The 15,843-nt window shown below is 47.8% G+C and overlaps 1 protein-coding gene across 4 annotated transcripts in view; it reads right to left on the bottom strand.

The window, feature by feature from the left end:
* Window positions 1-7,936: 7,936 nt before the first annotated feature.
* The window catches only part of LOC144122098 (sodium/mannose cotransporter SLC5A10-like), a 177,120-nt gene continuing 169,213 nt past the window's right edge, over window positions 7,937-15,843 (bottom strand). For all 4 annotated transcript variants that reach the window (XM_077655623.1, XM_077655621.1, XM_077655624.1 and 1 more), the window contains 3 exons: window positions 13,272-13,656; window positions 11,313-11,424; window positions 7,937-9,067 (listed from right to left, as the gene is read on the bottom strand). In XM_077655623.1, coding sequence (XP_077511749.1) covers window positions 8,841-9,067; window positions 11,313-11,424; window positions 13,272-13,656 — 724 coding nt within the window. In that variant the 3' untranslated portion in view covers window positions 7,937-8,840. The remainder of the gene's footprint in view (window positions 9,068-11,312; window positions 11,425-13,271; window positions 13,657-15,843) is intronic.

The following is a 15,843-nucleotide window of genomic DNA, read 5'->3' as shown; positions in this document are numbered from 1 at the left end:
GCACTCCCTTTCCGTAGCTCCGTACTTTTGCTCTGTGGGGCTCAGCTGTCGGCTAGCAAAAGCAACGGGATGTTCTTTGCCCTCGATAACCTGAGATAGCACGGCACCAACTGCGAACTTTGACGCATCTGTGGCCATAACGAAGGGCAAACTAAAATCCGGGTGGCGCAACAGCGGTGCACTCATTAGCTTCCTTTTCAGGGCCCCAAAAGCATTCTCCGCGTTTTCGTCCCAGCGAAAGGCGACATTTTTGGCTGTTAAGGCGGTGAGCGGCTTAGCGAGCTTGGCGAACTCCTCTATGTGCCTTCGGTAGTAACCGATCAGGCCGAGAAACTGCCGGACCTGGCGGACGCTAGTCGGGGATGGAAAATCCGAGACACACCTTAGTTTCTCAGGGTCCGGTCGCACGCCGTCAGCTGAAACAATGTGCCCGAGGTATTTCACCTCGTTTTTGAGGAATTGGCACTTAGAGGGCTTCAGCTTGAGACCCGCTGCTCTTAGTCGCACCAAAACCTGCTCAATATCGCGCAAATGGTTATCAAAACTGTCACTGTATATGATAATGTCATCCATATACACGAAGCACAGCCTCCCCAGAAGACCTGCCAGGATAAAATCAGCGGTTCTCTGCCAGACAGCAGGGCTGTTGGCCAGACCCATCGGCATTCTTTTCCATTCATAGTGCCCTGAGGGCGTGTTGAATGCCGTTTTCTCGGCATCTGCCGGATCCATTGCTATCTGCCAGAATCCCGCCGCCATGTCCACTACCGTGAAGTACCTGGCAGAGCCCAGCTGAGAAAGCGTCTCCTGTATATTGGGGATGGGGTATGGATCGATGCGAGTTACGGCATTTAGTTTGCGGTAGTCCACTACCAATCGATACGAGCCATCTGGCTTTTCCACCAATAGTGCTGGTGCTCCCCAGGGTGACTTTGAGTGTTCGACAATGCCGCGATCAATCAGGTCCTGCACCTGCCGCTCCATCTCCTCACGTTGGGAGTAAGGAATCCTGTACGCACGCTGGTAAACGGGCGAAGAAGTGCCGGTTTCTATCCTGTGCTTTATAACGCCACAGCAGCCCAAATCCAGGTTGGACGCGGCGAATACCTCCGAGTAGTCGTTCAGCAAACCAGCCAGAGCCTCCCTCTCCCTGGATTTTACGTGAGAAAGATCGAACGACACCTTTGGAGCAGCCGAAGGACAAGCATGCTCTACAGTTGCGAGTACCGTATCGGTGGGCTCACGTTGCTCTATCGCAGAGGTGAAGAAAGCCAATGTTTTGTTCTTGGGAAGGCTCAGTGGCTGCTGGCTACAGTTAACCACCCGTAGGGGCACTCTGTGGGCGTCATTAACTGTCACGAGGCACGCGGCTGCCTTCAGGCCATTGCTGAGAGAGTCGACCGGCTCAAGCACTCCCACGGCGCCGCTCTCTACATCTGAAGGCACAAACGCGTACAAAATGTGCTCCGACCAAGGAAGGACGACCGCCTCCTCGACCAGCCGGACGGCAACCCGCGAATATACCTTCTCCAATGATCCCACTGTTTGACGGGTGTCAATATCGGTAATGCGAATCTCAGCCCCTCTCCTGTTCAAAAACGGAACTTTTGAGCCGCCCGCATTAACCTCTTCCTCAGAGAATGAGACTACTACCTTCCCTTTTCTCAAAAAATCCTGCCCTAATATACCTGACACTCCGTTTGGCAGAGACACCGTGTCCGGGCATACGTAGCAGGGGTGCTCCAATGCAATTCCGCCGAGAGAGAAGTGTAACCGGTAGAGTCCACTTATGCCAAGAGGATCCCCCGTTATGCCTACAAATTTGGTTGCCATACCACCAGACGCTTCCAACACCTCGCGGTCCCCCTTCCTTCAAAGCGTGTTAAAACTGCCCTCCTTAAGCAATGTCACCTTTGACCCCGTATCTATCAACAATTCCATGCAACAACCATTTAACTTGCAACGCACAACAGGGCATGCCTCGTCGGCCACACAAACTACCACCACCTCATCATCCACTGCTCCCTCCCCACGCTCCTCAGGCTGGGGAGGACTAACTAGTTTTTTGTCTCGGTATCTGGAGCCCCGCTGTAGGCTTGCTTAGGGCGTGTCTCGCCTGCTTCTCTTTGTGGCTCCCCACGGCGCACGTTTTGGCAGAACCTGGCGATGTGTCCGCGACCCTGGCAAGCGAAGCATACGATTTCTTCAAAATCTCGCATACCGCGCCTGTAGCTTTGTGGCGGTCTCCGGTTTCCAGCGAATGAGCGCTGTTGAGCGCGCGCTTCAACCTGGCGTTCTACCTGCTGAGATAGCAGCTGTTCTAAGCGATCTAATCGCTCTGTCAAGAGAGCAACCTCAGGGTTGAGCACCGCTCTCTCTATGACGCGCACTCTCGCTGCGGCTGTCGTTAACGCCTCATTTCGTTCCTCATCCAATGCGGCCTCCACGGCTTGGTCGAAATTGCTCGGCTTGCGCGAGAGCACGAACCGGCGCACGGGGTCTTGCAGACCAGCCACGAACAAAGCGGTCATTTCCTCTTTAAGTATATCCTCCGCGTATTTCTTCTTTAGCTGGTCTCCTTCCTCCTCCCTGCTTAACGTATCGCGCGCTAAGCGCTGAAGCCGCGACGCAAACGTTCGCACGTCCTCCCCTACCATCTGTACGGCGTCACGGAACCTCTGTACCCGCACGTGACGTGGTTCAGTGTCGAAATGCTCAAACGCGAGCTTCTTAAATTCCGCAAATGATTTTGTGGATTTTACTTTTTCGTCTCGCCATGCAAAATCATGAGCAGCTCCTGCCATCTTACACCTCGCCATTCCCAGCATTTGAGTATCGGACCATCCTTCCATTTTCCCAATCTCTTCTAGCATGGAAAAGAAATCGCAGATTGGAACCCCTGTCTTATCTCCCGTAAACGTCGGAATGACGCTTCCTAATGCCAGCATGCTTGCTCCGAGCGACGGCTGTGGAGTGGAAGCTCCCTCAGATAAAGACATTTTTTTTTCAAGCCCTCCGGTGCCTCAAGCCTCTCAAATGGGGGTAAAAGTCCCACAATCAGTCCCGTGATTCCCTTTTGATTACAATTTTGAAGTCATGAATGTCACAGCATTCAGAGGACATTTGCTTTTGAGACACCACTTCTGACACCAGTGTGATGACCCCCATAATGCGCAGGTCCACACGGGACGGAGAGGCAAAGAGACACCGTATGGCTCAGTTTAAACAAACAGGTATATTCAATAATTACACATGATTAAGGTTATACATCAGAGGCTGGGGCGTCCGAGCTTACGTGCCGACGACTTCATGGGGGCGATGGAGTGGCTCCGGAGTTGGGCTCGAGCGGTTGCTGGCAGAAGCTGCACGCCGTCGGGCTTCGGCGCTGAAGGCCCTCTTCGCTAACGATGTCGTCCTGAGCGTGTATGCAGTAGAATTTCAATAGTCGTCCGTTTCTTCGAGGATGGTTCACAAACCCTTCCTCTAGTGTCGTTCGGCTTGGAAGATGAACAGGAGGCGAGCTTGTAGATGATGACAGCAGAGCATAATTTTACAACATACATATACAGAGAGTTAAACTGGAAAAAGCAGAACTGAATTTACAAAAGAACAAACTTTGCACTACTTTACTCATCGACCGGGCAGGTTAGTGCCTAAGTAGCATCACATTACATACTAAGCATGGAGCCCCAGCTCAGACTGGACTGCATCCGTTTACATGCGCTTTTAAGCACTTGATTAACAAAGGACTAAGGGCGGTCATTTTCAGTGGCCCGCCCAAAGCATCAATTCTCCAATGAAAAATAACATGCGAGATGGGGACAACCCCTTGGGTTGGGCTTAGCCTCGAACCCAGATTCTTGTTAACAATACAAACTAAATAAACAACAAAAACGTCACCACTCTCTCTCAAGTGAGAGTATCCACAGGCTCTCCCTTCGGAGCTAATCCTTGCCTCAGGCATGCATACCGCCACCCACCATCGGTCCGCGTCGTTCGTCAGCAACAGAGGAGGGGGCGAAAGCGCCCTCGATGCTGCCGCGCTACCGACGGCGGGACACAGCTAATAATCATGAAGGGGTTCGTCTGTCGCTCCGGGAAACCAGATTAAGGGTCGCCCCTGTTTTCCCACATTCTTGGCGAGTCTTGCCTGTCCGCCATGAAAGGTGTCCGTCACGGCCATCCTGGAAATGCGCTTTTGTTCACTTGCGCCTGTCTTTCCACATTCTTGGCGAGTACTGCCTGTCTGTCTGACAGGCTATCGCAAACCAGGCTTGACACTGCCTTGGACTTTCGCTAAGCTTTAAAGGTTTCTGGAAAAATGAACCTTGTGTGAGTCATGAAATTGCATCATGCCGATACAGTCCCATCGGATCGAACCATTGATTTCCCCAAAATTTTGATTGCTGTGTTTCCGTCACCCCTGTAACCAGTACCCTCTTATAATTATAAATATTAAATCGGAACAGTTCTCACCTGCTACCCTATCTGTTCCGTTCGCATTGGAGATGTGCTGTCGACAAGCAGGAAGCAGGAGCAGACTTTAATTTCATAATCGCATCTAGCCGCTATGTCCGGTAAACTGCGAAAATTAAAGTTCAGAAAACGTTATCTCACGTCGGCTTATCCCCGCCGCGGTGGCTCAGTGGTTAGGGCGCTCGACTACTGATCCGGAGTTCCCGGGTTCGAACCCGACCGCGGCGGCTGCGTTTTTATGGAGGAAAAACGCTAAGGCGCCCGTGTGCTGTGCGATGTCAGTGCACGTTAAAGGTCCCCAGGTGGTCGAAATTATTCCGGAGCCCTCCACTACGGCACCTATTCTTCCTTTCTGCTTTCACTCCCTCCTTTATCCCTTCTCTTACGGCGCGGTTCAGGTGTCCAACGATATATGAGACAGATACTGCGCCATTTCCTTTCCCCCCAAAACCAATTAGATTAGATTAGACGTCGGCTTATTTGCGGGAGCTATCGTCCGAGGTGCTTCCCCAACGAAAGGCGTGCTATGCGTTAGGATTCGCGACTGCTGACGCACTAGCGTCGTCGTCTTATATGGTTGCGAGTATTCGAGTGCCGATTCAAAAAAGCTGCTCCTCGCGGTCATCCAATGCCTCTTCATGTGCCGCTGGAATTTGATGCACGTTCTTGTGGGTGCCTGCGTCAGTCCGTTTCAGTGCGAACCCTGGCGAGTTCGGCTGTGTATGAAGCTAGCATCTGCCTCTCTTGAGCGCCTCTTATTACATTTCGCTCAACAGCAGTGTGCAAAATTCACTTTTCTGTAGTGCCCGCGAGCTTTGCTACAACGACCGATCAATTTTTACAATTGTCATATTAACGTTCTAGAAAGCCGCGTGCAGCTGCTAATAGCTCATGCCAGTTGTGCTGGCAGAGAGTGCTTTTAAACGGCTCTAGCCCAGCCGCAGTGCCATAAAATAGTACTGAGTGCATTTAGCGCGAGATCTTTACTAAGTGCAATAATGCATTCACAACCCGATTCCTGATTTAAAACAGGGCTAAGAAGACCGACATGCAATCGCGATAACAGTGCGTCGTAGAAAAGTTCAGCAAATATCAGGGAATGAATGCTGGCTTACAGAATACTTCAATAAGATCGTATTTAAAGACTGCCGCTAATGCATGGCAGCGAGGAGGCAGAAACAGGAATAACACACAACAAAGAAACAAAGAAACAAAGAAAGTTCAAGGGGGAGCTTCAGTCCTAAATGTAACGTTTCGACAGGAGGACTTCTCTTCGTCTGGGCAACGTGTTCATCTTTGGGACTGGTTTAACAGGACCTTCACTGCGACGATGAAGGACCGGTGATGTGGATGAGTGCGTGAAGTGGAAAAAGTGATAAGGTGGCTAAAGTGAAGGCATTATTTAACCCCTGCCAATGATCACCGCGCATACCCGGACGAAAATTCATGTTGTCGAAACTTTGAATAGAGTACCGAAGCCCCCCCCAAAATTTGGTCATTTCGTTTTTCGTTCGTGTGAAATGATGGACACAGTCAAGAAATAGTGAAAATAATGAGCATTTCACAAACACAAATGGTGCACGCAGCCCAGATACTGATTGCACAAGCTCAGCAATGTCTGCAGAAACGTCAAACAAGAATACTCAAGGAAAACCAGTGACCTTTTAAACCAATTTTGTCCGATAAATTGCAGAATCATCGAGTGTATTCAACAGTCGTGCCGAAAATACTATGTAGGGCAAGTACGCAGATGCGTAAACCAAAGGCTGCCCTCCAGAAAGCAAAGAAAGAAGTCTATTCTTAAATGATTTAGGTAGACAGAGTACAATGCATTTGTAGTTAGTAGGATAGAAAGTATAACCTCGCGCAACATGATGCCGCAGGCAATAGACCTAACAAAACATTTAAGCTATCCCTGAAACGTTTCTTTTGTCACTTCCCTTCAAGAAAGTTCCGATCAAATTTCTTTTAATCCGATTTGGATAAAAAGCTGACTGCTCCAAAGCTAATCGATGTTTTTTCGACTGAACTCCAAGAATCCGTCTCAGTCAGCGTCTTGCTCAAGGCACTTTTGTTTGGCGAGTTCAGTGACAGGCTGCACTTCAGCAGAGTGATGTGAAGAGGTTCTTTTTCACTGGGCCACACATGTGCAATGATAACATTTGACGAACTTTTAAGCGATCTCGCGCTTTTAGATCGGAAGCCGTAGTCTAGCATGTGTTGCTTTCGCATAAACTCGAAGTTTTACAGTTCCAAATCCCTTCAGGAAGCTCTTTAACACACTACACTGATTCCACCGAGTGTCCACACTGTGAGGTGCTACTTACTTTACCGCAGGTTAAACACTAAAGAAAAAAAAGAAAACTTAGATATAAAAATGAAAAATATTATTACCCGTAATATCACCCGCAGATTCTATGGAAGCCAGTGAGAGGTATTTGCTTTCTGCTTATCCTACGTTTTTTTTTTACTTCACAGTCGCCGATGACTTACAATGGAATTAACAGTTTTATGGTACTGCTTTGCAACTTTAAGCTTCCGCATTATTTCCTGGAAAAATACGTAAGCCCACCTAATCTGAGCCGGCCTGGACCCTGCTAACACAGGAAAAGCCCATCAGGATGTCGGGAAAAGGCGTGGTAGAGCTATCACTCAAACTCCGCATTTAAGGAGAGGAAAAAGCATTCATTTGCTCTTGTGCCCTGATGCAGAAAGCCTGAATGGCATTTCTAGCAAGACAGAAATGTGTCTCACTTGATGCCTTACAAGATTTATGAGAAATATTCCGCAGCTTTCTCTGCAGTGCTCACCGAACAAAGAAGTTCTTATTGCAGATGTTGCAGATTTAGCGCTGTTGAGTTTAATTTGTCAAACTTTAAAGCAACCCATGGTAGAGAGAGGACAGAAATATAGGTTTCCTGAAAGAAAAAACGAAGGGAACAAGTGAGAGGGAGTCAGCGTGCTCATTCAACGTTTCGACAAAAGTAATTGTTTTAAGACAAACTAATAAAAAAAGCGAAAATTGGTTGTTGGGATAGGAAATGACGCAGTACCTGTCACATCTCGGCGGGCACCTAAACCGCGCTGCAAGGGAAGGGATAAGGGAGGAACTGAGAGAAGAAAGAGGTGCCGTAGTGGAGGGGTCCGGAATAATTTCGACCTCCTAGGGATCATTAACGTGCACTGACGTCGCACAGCACACCGGCGCTTTTGCGTTTCGCGGCCATCGAAACGCGACCGGCGCGGTCGGGTTCGAACCCGACTACTCCGGATTAGTAGCTGAGTGCCCTAACCACTGAGCCACCGTGGCGGGTACGAACGAAAGTCCAGTGGTCAAAATATTGGCTAAGCACCCTAGGGCTCCAACACCCCTTGCTCAGTTTCTGTCATAAAACAAAACTTTAGATGAAAGCACACAAATCACAGTGATGAAACTGAAACCACAATGTTAATAACAACGCAGTCCAAAGAGAGTTTCTTAAGCATATTTTGCACAGTAGCCATATGTGTTTTGTATTGTTTTTTTTTTGAAGCGCAACTTGCTAAGGTACCAGTATTGAACTCGGTTCAGGATTTTCGTTGTTATGTGTCATCCCCTAATAAAGTACAATACATATTCGTCCACCTACATTGGTCACCTCTCCACTAAAGACAAGAACTAAATATTCACTATGACGATATTAGAGAAACTATTCGTATACTTCCTCTTCCAGACAAATCTCTGACCACGACACAGCTACGCATTCTTCCATTCATGCATCTAAATACACTGATTACTTCTGCCCATTCTTTTCTTTGCGGTACGCGGCACTCCATGGCGTGCGCCAATTGTCCCGAGCCTTAAGCTAATATAAAGTATTCCCTTTTATCCTGTCCTATTGTTATTAGGTCCCCTCATTTTCCGTCCCCTTCGCCGACGTGGCGGGCTTGGACAGCCACGGACCAGCTCTCAGAGCAGTTGGCTCTGGTGGTCCCGAACAGCTTATTATGTGGAAATAAAGCTTTGTCTCTCTCTCTGTCTTTTCTCATTTTTTAGTGAAGGCATTGCGTACTGCAGCCACGTTTGAAAGACGACCCATATACATGGAGAAGAGGGGCTCCTGGAGAGCTCAGAAGAATCCCACTTCGCCATGACTATGCAAATTGTGCCTTTTTGAGGACATTCTCGATCAACATTCGAGCTGAAAATTCGCTTGTCGTGACCAGATAATTCTAAAAACAGAGCATGCATGCAGAAATGAACCACGAGGCCATGCACATATACGTCGAGTAAAAAGTACGCAAGGGAACTCGCGTGGTTCGCTACATGAAATATCACAAGCGCTGCGGCAAAAAAGGGGCCATGTCCGCAAGCGCAGACGCCCTCAGGCGTAGTATCCGTTGATGAGTCCTGCCACAACAAGCAGCACTAGTCCATTGATGATGCACAACCTTCGGGGCACGTCGTTCTCGCGCACGGCTTCGGCGGCCCTGGCCACCTCCTCGACGGGAGTCAATCGCGCGGGGGGCTCGCCGGAGCTCTTCGTCGCGCGGCAGGCCCAGAGCAGGAGCTTGAAGAAGGACGTCTTCTTCTGGCCGCCGTCCACCGCGGCTGCAAAAGCATCGTCATTTCGGGTGTAATACCCGTACCAACCATATCAAGCACAACCAGCTACCTTCACACATTATTATTATCTCGCTCATTTTTACCCAAGCACAGCATAACATCTCAAAAGGCACCACATACCCAAATGATACGCGAATACACACGAAGATGTAAACTTTCGTCTCCACGTTTTAAGAAACTGGCATGGGTTTACGCTCTGCTGCGTAGAGCGCACAACTCACCTCATGTAATGCGCCTCGGCATACAACCATTCTACGCTTTTGATTGGTTAAACTACTAGCGCCTCCGCTCAATTTGGCCACCTTGATGAAGGAAGAGGCGAGAACAGGTGAAAAAGGATGTTCGTGGCGCGTAAAGGAAATCGCTCCCACGTGACCGTGCGCCATGACGATACCGCGAGCAGGCTGTCTCGTGACCTGCAAGTTCTCCAGGCTCGCATATCACGTGACAACTCGAAGCTTCTGATTGGTTACAATAAGAGCGCCCCAGTGAAGTTGACTACGTTGGCAAATTATCTTTCAATGCAGCCAAATATCCATATTCCAGGCCTTTGTTTTCCGCGCAAATTTGAAATATCGAGAATTTTGAATACGCGAAAATATTAACTGCTAAAAATTCCATAAAATTCTACAAAAATTCTCTTTTCACCTGACTTAATTATAATCGAAAAGTTTCCTCTAACGGGCACAACTCATCTAATGAACAACACTTCGAATGCTGCGCGAGCTAAGCGTAAGGTTGGTCTCGGACGCGTGTGCTAGAGCGTTACTGCATGCATTTAAAGTTAAAGAAAAATAAATATTTGAATAGACGTTAACAATTGACGTCAACGCTATACTGGTTGATTCAGGGAAGTCGACCCCTAATTTCTAAAAATAGGCTTATTAAGTTCTGAAGACGGCTTCTGCGGCAGAATAACTCCATTGTTGGCAGACATCAGAATACTGTGAGTAAAGTTTACCATTTAGCGGGGCAACAAGTTTCTGATAATTAACTCTATCACAGTTAGGCAACTGGCTGAATCCGAGGTTTAAAGTCGGCCGGTTGTACCAGCCATATCAGATTTTAGATTTCGGAAATGCGATTTTCTTCGATGCTATGAACCCAAAAGCTTTGGTTACATTGTGCCAAAATACATGGGCTTTCGAAAAGCGTGCAGGTAAAGCAACCCCTCCAGTGTACATAACTAGTAGAAATATGGAAATTTTGTTCCACAGTGCCGAGGGTAATGTTGGTTTCAAAATTCTAACAACTGATATGGCTATTACCAACGACCGGGTGCAAGTCCCTTATTGCAACCAGGTACCTAAGTTCAAAAGTTAATTATCAGATATTAGTTAAACATTTCACTAGTTAACTTTATTAACCTATTTTCTGATGTCCAGCTGCCCTGGTATTGTTCTGCAGCAGAAGGTGTCCTCATGACTCAACATGCCTCTTTTTAATTTTAGTGGCTGGCTTCCCTGAAACACCTGGTAGTTATCCTCCACAAATAACCAGCAATTCGTGTACTTTTGCAATTCGTGTACTTTTAAACAACCCTGCGCAGAATAGAATAGAATAGCCTCTGTTTTGTTCGACAGCATTCGGATATATACTGTGTTATTTGCTGTTCTTCAAGAAAAAAAAACGCGTCATTTGAAAACGCGAATATATAGCCTGTATATTTTTTTCAAACCACGACAAGCAGAATGCCTTTTCTTTTACCGTGGTTCTTTGGGTGCCTGCTTCTCTCGCGCCTCTACAATTTTGTTACCAGAGTCCCACAACATTTAGAATATTAGCCACATGAACTGAGTACATGTTTTCAACAGATAAAAATTATTTGTGAACAGAGTTTTTACATTGTCCTCTTGCATCTAATGGTGCCTATCAAGTTGGGAGCAGAGTTAGTATACTGCATTTATTAATTAAAACTCGTGCATGAAACCAAAATGCATACATTCACAAACCTCAGGCCTCCAATAACCCTAATTCCGTGTGTGAGCGGCGAATTGTAATTAAGAGTTTCACTGCGTTCCTATGTAGCGAGGTTCAATTTGTGCCATGTTTGCAGTCTTACAATCCCGTGTATGAGCCCTAGTAAGGAAGTTCTTTTACTTGATAATATGGGGCCTCCCCTTAACAAAAATGCCAAACAGAAGAACAAACGAGAGTTTTGTGTCGGGCTTCCAATTGCCTAATGCTCGAACCTCAAGTCAATGGGCGTCAGAAAAATATGGCACGATACCTGCCGGTGGAGGGTTGTGCGTTGGTAAGGTTTCGTCCTTGGAGTGTGGTGGTTCGTCCAGGTCGACCCTCGGCTCAGTACTATCAACTGTCCAGAATGTCAGCCGATAGAGCTGCAATTCGAAGCAAATAAGCAACAAGGTGTTAAACGATAATTTTGCCAGAAGCCACTGCAACTCAGTTCTCTACATTTTGCTTCACCTGATCCGTCAGATTCGTCTTTGTTAGTGAGGCTCGCTCATCCTCTGCATCAAGCAAAGCATCGATTTACGCACAGAGCAGATAACAACAAAGCAAGGTTTCCAGCGACAGGAACGGCAGAAGGCATGACGACAACCGCTGACGCGTTATGTGGTGGTAGCAGCGTAGAAGCATTCAATAAGATAGTTTTATAACGATTGCTACTGGATGATAACCTGATCTATTTTCTTAGTTTGCACCTATCATTTTATTCAAGTGTGTGGTCATCCGATTTATATTGCAGGACGTGTTGTAAGAACAGAGAAATGATCCATGAGAATTAACTTGTGTATGCCGAAGTGTCGTCCCTGTTCAGTATTTCATCTCCACGCCTCTAAAATTTTTGATTGTTTGTGCTCGCGTGTTATTTTGTTCGTGTTTCATTTGACTCTGATGGCACTTTATCCTGACCCCTTTCTAGTGCCAGGGCTCTGAACCGATCGAAAATCAAATTATACATAACACGGCAAAGCATCCGCCAGGATGGCTCCACCGACCGGCGGCTTTGTTTCCGAACAGTCAATGGGAGCTTTCCACTACGGCACCTCTCTCTTCATTCCTTCTTTCACTACCTCCTTTATCCCTTCCCTTACGGTGCGGTTCAGGTGTCCAACGATATATGAGACAGATACTGCGCCATTTCCTTTCCCCAAAAACCAACCAACCAGCCATTGCAAACCTTTCCCTCATTGTTTGCGCAGAAAGGAGCTCGTGTTATTCGCAAAGCGCCTGTAGAGCTCTCAAGCTTCACCTTTCTGCACGTTTCTGATAATGTATTCGTAACAAAAGGCATCATGCCGATACGCAGGATGTTTCCGCTCGGCGAAACTGGTCTGCCTGTATCATGTTGTACTGTAAGCGTCCAATGAAACACGAACAAGAGAATTGGTAAAAGAACTGCAAAACTGGAAGACATTACACTATGAAAGCACAGTACTAGAGCGGTTGGCTTTCGCATCGAAGGCGAAAAGACCGCTGTCTGGAACTGTTAATCGGCCACGCCTGCATTTCATCGTCACGCCGCTAAAATTTTTGATTGTTTGTGCTCGCGTGTTATTTTGTTCGTGTTTCATTTGACGCTGATGGCACTTTATCCCGACCCATTCCTAGTGTCATGGCTCTGAACCGATCGAAAATAAAATTATACGTAACACAGCAAAGCATCCGCCAGGATGGCTTCACCGACCGGCGTTTTGTTTCCGAACATTCAACATCACCACAGTGGTCGCTTAAGTCAGCGCGTTTCGAGTTACCTTGCGAACGCTTTAAGAGCAACGCCACCCTGCTGTTGCACAGCACCGGCGTTGTTCGTGTTTCACCCCCATCATCGCTCTCAGTGAACAAAGGCAATTAGCAGACCAAAAGCAAACCAAAAGCAATTAATGGAGCTGCTGCGCTCTATGCTTTAGAGCGGGTGACTTATGTTATGAATAAGGTCGGAATTTCGGGCCCTGAATAAGTTCCATACTTTAGCACAGCGTGTAACTTCTAGACGAATACACGCGGTACACTATGAATATGGAAACCGCGCAAAGAATTGTCGGTTTCAGGCCTTTATCGAAACAAAAGCCAGGAGCAATGTGTCACACTCCTGGTAGCAAACAAGAAAGAACTGCAGTGCAGGGCACATTGCACGAAACACCTGCGAAGAAAGGCCCTTCGCACAAGTCTCAAGATTGGGGCGTTGTTCTGTCACGAGCGAGAGCAACGTCGCACTCACGCTGTCCTCGGGGATGGGCTCGGTGAGCAGCGAGACGATCGTACAGACGCCAGCCGTGAGGATGAATAGAAGGCAACCGTAGTGCAGGTAGTGAATGCGCGTGATGGCCTCTGGTCTCGGGTCCGGGAAGCCGCACGGAGGCAGAGCGTACGAGTACTCCCAGGCGAAGCGTCCCAGGCCTGCGGCCAGGCCCGTCATGAGGCCCCAGAAGGCGCCCTGCTCGTTGATGCGCGACCAGCCCAGGGCAAGCACGTAGACGGCGCACACGGGCGGAGCCAGAAAACTGCTCACGCTCTGGATGTAGTCGAACAGCTGGCTGCCCGACGACACCTCGATCACCGGAATCCACAGAATGCTCACCACCACCAGCAGCACTAGGAAGCACCTGCGCCAAGCACACGAACCGTCTCAGTCACAGGATCGCCATTTCACCAGTGATGAATCGCTTGTCAGCAGCCTGAGCTGATGCGATATGTGCGTGTAAACGCAGGGATTCAAAAGCGTGTACCTCCATGTTCAATCTCAGCGATAAGCAGCAGACGACGAGATGACGCGACTACCCTAGATGCTACACCACTTTATATGCAATATGGCATAATTCAACATAATCCTGGCAGAAACATGCACCCGTTATCTATATGGTTGAAGCCCCTAGTTTCCCTTGATTTGAAAATTAAACGGCGAATTTTAGCACTTTTCGCCGAGCTGTGTGTTAGTAAAAGAGTATTAGTTATGGGATAGTTGGTTCATTTCGCTGGAAATGGTTACAGCGCCTGTGTCTGTCCGCTTCTTTGTCCCGTCTTTTTGCGCTGTACCTTTTCTTGTGTGTTAGTAGCCGAGTTCACTCTTTTCTTTGGCGATATCATGTGTTGGCCACATCAGTAGGAATGATAATGGTGATAATGTGATTAGTTTTATCCTACCAACTTTCTTAGAACGTGCAGTCTGATAGGGACTGAACATCTGTTGATTCCTTGACACACGCAGGTAGGGAAGAATTAAACTGAAGCTGTTACGTCACTTTTTTTGAAGCCGGAAGTTACGGCTCTCTCATTTCGTTTTGCTCGTCGTCTCAGCGCATTTGGGCATGCGCCTCTTGTGTCGCGAAGGCCAAAGAGAGCAAACGGTGGCTAGATGAGTAGATGTGCCCACCAGCATGACAGAAAGCGTAGTTCCGCATGTCTCCGCTTCATGGCGACAGAAATGGCGCTGGTGTTCTACACGCGATGATTGCGCGCGGATCATCTGCTGCTCTTCGCGATTTCAGCTTACCTTTCGCTAACCTCAATTTTGGCTCACAACATTATTTATTTTGTTGGCTATCACAAAATGCGATGACTAAACCCGACACTTACTGTTTTGGAATACAGCGGTGAAGGCCCGTGACCAGCGCTACTTTATTTTATTCGTTTCCGTCAGCTACTGCGCAGCGCATTTGGAAACAGGCTTTGGACTTTATGGAAAAAATTACGAGTAGAATGTGCGAAGTGGGTTTCACATGTGATGAAGAGACTTTAATATTCGTCCATTTTGTGTTCGCGGTATACAGAATTGTTTAGGACATACGAGGTAGCTCTCCATCGTGCTGAGAGGAAGGAACCGAACTCCATGTTGTGCGTGAATGCCACTTGGAGGGACCGTTAACCGAACAGGACTACTCAATTGTCATTGGAGCTATTGTTTCGCGCCCTTCAAAATCATTACCTAGGTAGCAGGCTATATAGCGCTAAGGTTAGTCGCATAGACTGGAGTGGCTGAATGCTAGTTTTTCTGATGCCACCAAGATTTCCCGTTCACGTGAGCCGCGGCCACAGCCAACCAATGACAATATGAGGAGCCTTCTGTTGCCACCCGATGCTTTGGACAGCTTCGTGATAGGTCGCTTAGTGATAGCTTATCAGGATCCTTCACTGTAAGGAAGCATATAGGCTAGTCTGGCTGACTTCGCCTGACTAGCTATTTATCGCTGCTCAATCAACCGCGTTAAGGTCGGATGTCAGCAGCAAATAAGAACCGTTCCATAACCGCGTCATCAAGCTTCGACTTATCACAAACCTTCATTTCAATCATGGGCAATGCCCACCTAGCCAGCAGCTTTCAGAAAGAAAAATGGCTCGTGAATGCGGGAGGAAAAAACGAAGCATGTCGCTCAGATTCATCCGTGACTGCAGAGACACGTTTTCTTATTTCACTGAGTGCCCAAAAACAATCCGGTATGCCTGAATTCATTTGATAATTTACTTCACATAGATATCTTCGTTCCAAAATACCTCGCCGTGGTGGCTTAGAGACTTTGGCGTCCAACTGATTCCAGGGTGGCGAGTGCGATCGTGGCTGCGGCGGCCCGATTTCGATGGAGGCGCCATAAAGAAACGCCCGCCTACTGTGCGATACCAGTTCAAGTTAGGGCAACCCGGGTGGTCAAAATTCAGCCAGAACCCTCCACTATGACGTTCCTCACTGCCCATATGTTCCTTACTTCTTATTTTCTTTTATTTCACGTCAATTGTTTCATTCTTGTTTCAGAAACCGGGGCAAAGGCAAAAGGCGAGAAGTCTGACAAAGGCATTTG

The sequence above is a fragment of the Amblyomma americanum genome, chromosome 2 (assembly GCF_052857255.1).
Source record: "Amblyomma americanum isolate KBUSLIRL-KWMA chromosome 2, ASM5285725v1, whole genome shotgun sequence".
In the NCBI taxonomy this organism is placed as follows: Eukaryota; Metazoa; Arthropoda; class Arachnida; order Ixodida; family Ixodidae; genus Amblyomma; species Amblyomma americanum.
The sequence above is the reverse complement of the archived record's forward strand: the minus strand, read 5'-3'. Positions and strand labels throughout refer to the sequence as shown.